Genomic DNA, 10,184 nt, shown 5'->3' with positions numbered 1-10,184 from the left:
CAGTGTTTCCCCTAAAACTCTTGTACGTGCAAGTCATGGTCGACCCCACTCCCCAGAAGCGTGCTGTGTGGCATTATCAGGTCAGGTGCACGTTAAGATTATTACTCCTACAAGGGTGTGTGTGCGTCAGACTATGTGACACAAACAGCGAAATGCATACGATTGTAACCATTATTACCAGTAAGTGTGCATAGTTACTACTTTAATGTTACTACTTTTCATTCAGTATAATGTTCCTATCAGTAGATTCAAGTTGTGTCACTGGTCCCCACATCCCACCACTGTCACAGGTCACCCCCACCCACCAGTGTCACTGGTCACCTCACCCGACCTCTGTCACTCGTCACCATATACCAGTAGTGTCACTGGTCACCATGTACCAATAGGACAGTTCATCCCAGCAATGTCACCGGTGACCATATACCAGTAGGACAGTTCATCCCAGCAACGTCATCGGTGACCATGTACCAGTAGGACAGTTCATCCCAGCAATATCATCAGTGACCATATTCCAGTAGGACAGTTCATCCCAGCAATGTCATCAGTGACAATGTACCAGTAGGAAAGTTAATGCTTGCAATGTCATCGGTGACCATGTACCAATAGGACAGTTCATCCCAGCAATATAATCAGTGACCACATTCCAGTAGGACAGTTCATCCCAGCAATGTCATCAGTGACAATGTACCAGTAGGACAGTTAATGCTTGCAATGTCATCGGTGACCATGTACCAATAGGACAGTTCATCCCAGCAATATCATCAGTGACCATATTCCAGTAGGACAGTTCATCCCAGCAATGTCATCGGTGACCATGTACCAGCAGGACAGTTAATGCCTGCAATGTCATCGGTGACCATGTACCAGTAGGACAGTTAATGCTTGCAATGTCATCAGTGACAATGTACCAGTAGGACAGTTAATGCTTGCAATGTCATCGGTGACCATGTACCAATAGGACAGTTCATCCCAGCAATATCATCAGTGACCATATTCCAGTAGGACAGTTCATCCCAGCAATGTCATCGGTGACCATGTACCAGCAGGACAGTTAATGCCTGCAATGTCATCGGTGACCATGTACCAGTAGGACAGTTAATGCTTGCAATGTCATCGGTGACCATGTACCAGTAGGACAGTTGATGCCTGCAATGTCATCGGTGACCATGTACCAGTAGGACAGTTCATCCCAGCAATATCATCAGTGACCATATTCCAGTAGGACAGTTCATCCCAGCAATGCCATCAGTGACAATGTACCAGTAGGACAGTTAATGCTTGCAATGTCATCGGTGACCATGTACCAATAGGACAGTTCATCCCAGCAATATCATCGGTGACCATGTACCAGTAGGACAGTTGATGCCTGCAATGTCACCGGTGACCATGTACCAGTAGGACAGTTCATCAGTGCAATGTCATCAGTGACCATATACCAGTAGGACAGTTCATCCCAGCAACGTCATTGGTGACCATGTACCAGTAGGACAGTTCATCCCAGCAATGTCATCGGTGACAATGTACCAGTAGGACAGTTCATCCCAGCAATGTCATCGGTGACCATATACCAGTAGGACAGTTCATCCCTGCAATGTCACTGGTGACCAAATACCAGTAGGACAGTTCATCAGAGCAATGTCACTGGTGACCATATTCCAGTAGGACAGTTCATCCAAGCCATGTCACTGGTGACCATATTCCAGTAGGACAGTTCATCCAAGCCATGTCACTGGTGACCATATACCAGTTAGACAGTTCATGAAAGCAATGTCACTTATCGCCAGGTACAAGTGGTGTTGTCTGACAAAGTAATAGCAGGAGGATTATTCACAGGAACTGCAAGGGGTATGGTAGCAACCCATGTTTGCCATAAATAGCAATTATGTTTGTCGTGCAAGGCGACTAACGGGATCGGGTGGTCAGACTCGGTGACTTGGTTGACACATGCCATCGGTTCCCAATTTTGCAGATCGATGCTCATGTTGTTGATCACTGGACTGTCTGGACCAGACTTGACTTTTTTCAGACCGCTGCAATACAGCTGGAATATTGCTGAATGTGGCGTAAAACTAAACTCACTCACTTCAAGGGACATGGTGAAATCTGCAAAACAGCTGAGAAAGCTGTTTCCAGTCTTAAATTTACTTTATCTGATTTGCATTTTTCTCCAAAGAGAAATTCATCAGTACATTTTCACTGCAAACAGACCATAGGCACTGACATTATTTGAAAATAGTAACAGTCAACATTGCTGCGGCTGGCAACACTACTGGGAAAGATGCTTGGACATTGACATTGTTTAGAATGGTCAACATTGGTGGGGCAGGCAACACTTCTGGGAAAGTTACTTGGACATTGACAATGTTCAGAATGGTCAACATTGGTGGGGCAGGCAACACTTCTGGGAAAGATACTTGGACATTGACATTGTTTAGAATGGTCAAAATTGGTGGGGCAGGCAACACTTCTGGGAAAGTTACTTGGACATTGACAATGTTCAGAATGGTCAACATTGGTGGGGCAGGCAACACTTCTGGGAAAGTTACTTGGACATTGACAATGTTCAGAATGGTCAACATTGGTGGGGCAGGCAACACTTCTGGGAAAGATACTTGGACATTGACAATGTTCAGAATGGTCAACATTGGTGGGGCAGGCAACACTTCTGGGAAAGATACTTGGACATTGACAATGTTCAGAATGGTCAACATTGGTGGGGCAGGCAACACTTCTGGGAAAGATACTTGGACATTGACATTGTTTAGAATGGTCAACATTGGTGGGGCAGGCAACACTTCTGGGAAAGTTACTTGGACATTGACAATGTTCACAATGGTCAACATTGGTGGGGCAGGCAACACTTCTGGGAAAGTTACTTGGACATTGACAATGTTCAGAATGGTCAACATTGCTGGGGCAGGCAACACTTCTGGGAAAGTTACTTGGACATTGACAATGTTCAGAATGGTCAACATTGGTGGGGCAGGCAACACTACTGGGAAAGTTACTTGGACATTGACAATGTTCAGAATGGTCAACATTGGTGGGGCAGGCAACACTACTGGGAAAGTTACTTGGACATTGACAATGTTCAGAATGGTCAACATTGGTGGGGCAGGCAACACTTCTGGGAAAGTTACTTGGACATTGACAATGTTCAGAATGGTCAACATTGCTTGGGAACGCAACACTACTGGGAAAGATATTTGGACATTGACAATGTTCAGAATGGTCAACATTGGTGGGGCAGGCAACACTTCTGGGAAAGTTACTTGGACATTGACAATGTTCAGAATGGTCAACATTGCTTGGGAACGCAACACTACTGGGAAAGATACTTGGACATTGACAATGTTCAGAATGGTCAACATTGGTGGGGCAGGCAACACTACTGGGAAAGTTACTTGGACATTGACAATGTTCAGAATGGTCAACATTGGTGGGGCAGGCAACACTTCTGGGAAAGTTACTTGGACATTGACAATGTTCAGAATGGTCAACATTGCTTGGGAACGCAACACTACTGGGAAAGATATTTGGACATTGACAATGTTCAGAATGGTCAACATTGGTGGGGCAGGCAACACTTCTGGGAAAGTTACTTGGACATTGACAATGTTCAGAATGGTCAACATTGGTGGGGCAGGCAACACTACTGGGAAAGTTATTTGGACATTGACAATGTTCAGAATGGTCAACATTGCTGGGGAACGCAACACTTCTGGGAAAGTTACTTGGACATTGACAATGTTCAGAATGGTCAACATTGCTTGGGAACGCAACACTACTGGGAAAGATATTTGGACATTGACAATGTTCAGAATGGTCAACATTGGTGGAGCAGGCAACACTTCTGGGAAAGTTACTTGGACATTGACAATGTTCAGAATGGTCAACATTGGTGGGGCAGGCAACACTACTGGGAAAGTTATTTGGACATTGACAATGTTCAGAATGGTCAACATTGCTGGGGAACGCAACACTACTGGGAAAGATACTTGGACATTGACAATGTTTAGAATGGTCAACATTGCTTGGGAACGCAACACTACTGGGAAAGATATTTGGACATTGACATTGTTTAGAATGGTCAACACTGCTGGGGCATTCAACACTTCTGGGAAAGTTACACAGACACTGACACTATTTGCAATGGTGGACATCACTGGGACAGGCAACACTACTAGGTCACTGTGTTTTTTTATATGGTAAATGACAACACTAATGGAACATGGCAACAGGTGGCCATGTATTGCAAAATAGTAACAGGAGACAATAATCTGTGATGACACAATGTACAGGAGTAAGGTTTTGCCTGCAAGGAAGGCAGCTACCTGCACCAGGAGAAGGGAGGTGTTCCTGAAAGCAGTACTGGGCAGGCAGTATCTGTGCCACGAGACCACCCCAGTGATGACTTGTTCTACATGAACATTTGCAACCCCACCAACACTCACAACTGAATCTCACGTGAGTAACCAGTAAGCCCTAAGTGCACTCATGTGAGACAATTTATGTTTTGGTAAAAGTCACAAGCAGAGGTTTATTGTCAACAAACCATTGCTCACATTAAGCACGTTTTTGGACTGAAACCCCAAATCACTGCATCCATGAGTCTACAGGCTGGTTCACATATAAACTTGCCATCTTGTCTCAGCCAAAATTAATTGAAGGTGAATGTGGTAGTAGCTAGAAATACCACAATCTGCAATATTTCAGCTCCATCACATCTGCACCAACTGAAAAAACAAGATGTCTGCCATCTGGATATAATTAAACATCAGCCATATTACGACCCGTGAAGGTCCCAGGATAGAATAGGCCTTCAGCCACCCATGCTTGCCATAAAAGGTGACTATGCCTGTCGTGAGAGGCGACTAACGGGATCGAGTGGTCAGACTCATTCACTCCCTCTCACAAAGTATGCAGTATGGTGACATGTTTCACAATATTTACTTCATTCCTTTAATCAAACTGTAAACACTTGACCTTTGTCATAAGCAATAGTATACAAAAGTTTGAAAAACAAGAATTCATTACTTCACACAATTTAATTAATCATCATTTGTACACCATGTATGCGGTGAATACATACTTTGTAGTCTGTTAAATCTCCTAACTATCAAATTGTTTGCTGCTTGACAGCATAACATAAATATATCAAATACTTTGTCCTAATTTCCCTTCCAGCCAGTTGTGTCTTGAGTACTTGTTGCATCCTTGTGCATAATGCCTGTTGTGTTGATATTTAGAAAAGCATGCCTTACTAACAGCTATTTCAGAACCAATGGTGTAGTCATCCTTGAAGATATTTTTTCGTGCCATTTGCTGCATTTGTTTGTGACGAGGTTTGGATGTACATTCCACAAACAGTCTGCCCTGTCTTCTCACAAAGTAACAGTTTGAACACCGAAGTTTGACAGAGGCTCGCACTTTGTATGTTCGACACTGCTGAATCAAGGGCATATAAAATGGGTACATTGATGATTTTTGATGGCTAACAGTCACTGTTTGAGGCATTAGCATCTGCCGACAATTGTTTACAAGTGTTGAAGAATGTCTTTCAGCTATGTTCAGGCTGGTACGTTGACAGACAGCCGTGGTCACATAAAACGATGACAATCTGGATATGACTTTTAGGACAGACATCCTCCTCCTTTTGTCAGTCTGAAACAAAAGATAACATACAAACTGACCATATTTAAAATCAAACATGATACATGTTACAGGCTCACTTGTTAAGTGCAGTAGTTAGTAGAACTGCCAATTTAACCTTGTAAGCTTGTAGTAAAAATGCACGTTGATTGTGTTTAGAATCCAGTGGAAGTTTGTCATCATTACCAACACAATAACTTGAGTGTTTTATCCTAGATGTAATTGAGTGCCTGTGATTAGTCACATTTTCAGGAAATAAATACCAATGTACCTTTTCACGGATTTCCGGATCACAGGTGTTTTACAGTTGGTATATCAATCCTAATTGTTTGTTTAATTCCTTTCAGTTGTATACTTGAAATAAACATGGACACCAAATAACACATTTCCGAATAATCACTCTTGGTTAACTTCTGAGTGCACTACCACAAGTCCCAGCCGCTCCACGTGCTACTGTGTATAGATACATAGGGTAAACGCTCAAATATCTGTAAACTGTCAAAACATAAATCAGGCATAGACTTTACAGCTATTTATGTTGTGACCGTCTCCATTCGTTAATGCAGTGGCAAGTGTCACGTTTTCATGCAGGTTATACAATCATATTGCTATAATGGTACTAGACATCACGCATCACGAATTTAGGGCACACCATGGCGTGACACCGGCTTGAAGGTTACAGGCCAGTGACTATTTACCCCGAAGCACCATAACCAAGACACACAAAGGCAGTAAAGTATGGATTTTGAAAAGCGTAAAGAAGTGGATGTTAAACTGATGAAAGCACCACCTACATCAAATATTCAATGTTTCACTTCGCAAAATTTGATGGTATCAGGCTTAGGAAAGAAAGGGACATAACTCGATATAATGAAGGGGAGGTAATACATAATTTACTGAAAGAGACGCTCGTACAATACCTGTTTCGACCCAAACAATAGTTTATTCAAAATTCGATTTCATAGCAAAATACAACCGACACAACACAAAAGAGAACTAATTATTTGAACGAAGTTATCGTTGAAGTGTACGTTTTGAATACCGTTACATTTGATCATCGTGAAAGGAAATGTGAGAAAATTCACACCATGCAAAACATGCACATGCAAAGCCATGCAGTTATTTGAGTACGCAGATCAGACTGTTTGAATCCAATTAAGCTTAGGATTAGTATTACGAAAGACAAGGCAAAATGGCGACGTATGGGTGCGATAGGAAGAGACACCATTATGACAATTACCGAAATGTGTGTAAAATCATTTTAAAATAGTGTAATTTCTGGTGACATAAACAGCCAATTCAAGCTGGTGGACAAAGAACACTGAACACCGGTCTAAAGATGACACCGACATTTGTCTCATGACATTAACAATAAAACACAATACATTGAGATCTACTTAGGAGATAAACATCATGTGTTGGCCAATTTCCGGGTGTTATTGGTATTTGAAGCACGGGAATGCATTTGGAACCGACGGTGCTCATTTGTGACGTCATTCTAACTTTACGTCACAATATGATTTGAATGACGTCACCACTGTTGATGACACAACAAAACAATTGTTTACGTGTCAATACGCGGTGAATAGTCTTTCAGTTTCCGGGAATCTAATACCATTTGATCATGTTTTTCAACCAATCAGATTACAGAACACAGTAACTTTTGGTTTACAATTGTGGTTAAAATAGAGAATTCCGTAAATAACAAGATGACTAATTTCAACAACTATAGCGTCAACCACGTCCCTGTGCAGCCTGTCGCCCAAGCCGTCCAGTAAAGTGTTTTAAGCCGCCTTTAACAATGTTCCAGCAACTATCACGGCGGTGCACATCTGAAATGGGCTTCATTCATTGTATCCATATGGGGAATCGAACCCTTGTGTTCGGCGTGACGAGTGAACGCTTTAACCACTAGGCAGCACAGATTGGTGTGGTCGGGCTGAGGACTGACCGTCCTCCAATGGCGATACACCACGTGTAAAGACTATTTCCGGCTCCGATTCATGGGTGACATGAAACACTGTATGCTAGGCCAACAATTCTGACAATATTTCACGTCTTGTTGTCCCATCTGTTGACATTATGTTGGAAGATTCACATGTCATTACGAGTATTATCAGAAGCAATGAAGTGGCATTGCTTTGAGTGGACTAAAATAAATTAAAATCGATGTTCCTTATATCTTATACTTTGTTACTATGCAGATATAGCACGAACACATTCGACTTTCAGTAAAAAGCGACCGACATGACTTGCTCCGGAAGACGATACAATTGTCAGCGTAAGTGATACCCTAGTTATAAAATATTAATTGAGTTTATTTATCGATTACAATTTAATGATAATTCTAAACCCAAACGGCACGTTGTCATGGGAACACTTATCAGGTGAAGTTAAGAAAAATGTTCCTGCAGCACAAAAGCCAGTCGATCCGATATCAGGTGGGTCAAGACCGGCAAGGCCATGTTGAAGAGAACTAGGAAGAAAGCCCATCACCTAAGGTGTGTATATGTGTGTTTGTAATCATAAGTCTCAGCGACTTGGTGCAATAGACAGGATTCGTGTTGGTAGTTTGTAATGTGTATTTGTTGGCGTGAATAGTTTACGGAATTCTTGCGCCCATAGCTGTTCATGTACCAGTGGGCGCTGGATAAGTCGCTGGTATGTAATGACAAGGAACCCGGATATATACTTTCTTCATCTGGTCTTGCCACATAATCTGAATTTGTATGGGCTTTCTTAGACATATTTGTTTCAAGGTCTGTATGGCAGACTAATAGAGTTGTCTTTTGTGTTACAAATGTGTTGAAATGACCGAGATCTGGAAGCTGATGTGGCCAGTTAAGGGGTTGCTACAAATGACGCCGGTATTACTACAATAAGGTATTACTACAATAAGGTATTACTACAATATAGTCCCACAAATAGGATTGTCTCGCTTTCTTCGACATGAAGTTTAATTTGTATACCCATATTGTCTGTAGTGTTACACGGAACTCATACTGCCTCGGACTTCGACACTGCACAACATCGACATTTTGCAAAGCCACTTCCGCCCAACAGAAACCACAAGTACGACCAAACAATACACCGCACTTTGTCAGTAAATAATCCTTGTGTACTCCCACGTCTCTACAAGCATGCTTTTCACTACCTACACTGCGCCCAAGAAAATAAATTGTATCGACAATAAATATCCATCCACCAAATACTTATGATACTAATTCACTTAATACGTATGATACATATTCATCTAATACGTATGATACCTATTTATCTAATACGTATGATACCTATTCATCGAATACTTAAGATACCTATTCATCTAACACGTATTCACTTAACGTATGTACCTATTCGCCTAATACGTATGATACCTATTCCCTTAATACGTATACCTATTCGCCTAATACGTATGATACCTATTCACCTAATACGTATGATACCTATTCGCCTAATACGTATGATACCTATTCACCTAATACGTATGATACCTTTTCGCCTAATACGTATGATACTTATTCATCTAATACTTATGAACCTACCAACCTAATACTAATAATACCTATCCACCGTTCTGGATGTTACACTTCGAAGAAAATTCATGAAGCTCGTGTGTTTCTCATTACTCAGTTAACAAAGAGAATCGAGGTCAGTCCCCTACTCCCCTGTAGAGTTCTTATTAATGCCTCCACAATTAACAACTGGATCAAGTGTTGGTTCCACTACCACCTGCGGCTACCGGTTACGGGTGATCACCATTACACGTAAACTATCCAGATGATCCCTACCAGCATGTGTTTCATGTATTGTACAACCATTAGTGTTTTACTGACAATCATTGCGGTGTATTTGCTGCGTTCATGGTCCTCTGGCATTTACCAGTGGTAATCTAATGACTTCTTAATGAGACGTTCTATATCCAGGGTTACATGTGTATGTTGCTCTCAGGACCATGTTGCTTTGATGTGTCTGTGATATCTGTCCCACTGACAGATCGTTCCCCGCACAACTCACACACTTGATAGGGGGTATATATTACACACTGTGGGACTAACTGGTAAATCATAACCTGGGTCATTTGAGATACGAGAATGTATGAAATATTGGTGTCTTGCGTGTTACTTCAAGTAGAATCTTAGTCCTTGATACCCCTAACCGTTTGTCCCTGGGCATCCCCACAGTCCTTGCCTTGCCTGGGGTAGCTGGAAATACTGATGACGCAATAATCACTCACTATTCTTTTCAATGACCAGCATTTTGCTAGACATGTCCCCGGAGCCGCGGTCCAGAGGGACCCGAATGTCTGGTTAGTTTGAACTGTTGTGTTAAAAAACAATTGTACGATTCGCAAGGAACTTAGACAAGATATTACGTAGTCTTTAAAACGTAATGAGGAGCTTGTTATGTCTACCAGTTATACTCCGGCCACAAATACAACCTTCACTAGCATCTCTGTGATGCAAAGTGATTGTCAAAATTAATGGTCTACAGTGATGTATCGACCTTCATGACACCCATCGCACGTGTAT

At 41.9% G+C, this 10,184-nt stretch overlaps 1 protein-coding gene and 1 long non-coding RNA gene across 2 annotated transcripts; both read right to left on the bottom strand.

Moving 5' to 3' along the window:
- Positions 1-2,222: 2,222 nt before the first annotated feature.
- LOC137257444 (protein SON-like) lies at positions 2,223-3,965 on the bottom strand. Its single transcript, XM_067794775.1, has one exon. It carries the CDS (start codon positions 3,963-3,965, stop codon positions 2,223-2,225), a length of 1,743 nt encoding a protein of 580 aa, XP_067650876.1.
- Positions 3,966-5,033: 1,068 nt separating this feature from the next.
- Positions 5,034-6,511, bottom strand: LOC137258204 (uncharacterized). The gene is made up of 2 exons (XR_010954616.1): positions 6,447-6,511; positions 5,034-5,664 (listed from the first exon to the last, which is right to left on the bottom strand). It is a non-coding gene; the product is annotated as an uncharacterized lncRNA (long non-coding RNA).
- Positions 6,512-10,184: the final 3,673 nt, after the last annotated feature.

This window comes from Haliotis asinina, chromosome 12 (genome assembly GCF_037392515.1).
Source record: "Haliotis asinina isolate JCU_RB_2024 chromosome 12, JCU_Hal_asi_v2, whole genome shotgun sequence".
Classification (NCBI taxonomy): Eukaryota; Metazoa; Mollusca; class Gastropoda; order Lepetellida; family Haliotidae; genus Haliotis; species Haliotis asinina.
Note: the sequence above shows the minus strand (reverse complement) of the source record. Positions and strands in the feature narration are given on the sequence as shown.

Coding starts and splice junctions, on each gene's coding strand:
- LOC137257444 (XM_067794775.1), bottom strand. CDS start 3,965: ATGTTGACCATTCTGAACATTGTCAATGTCCAAATAACTTTCCCAGTA.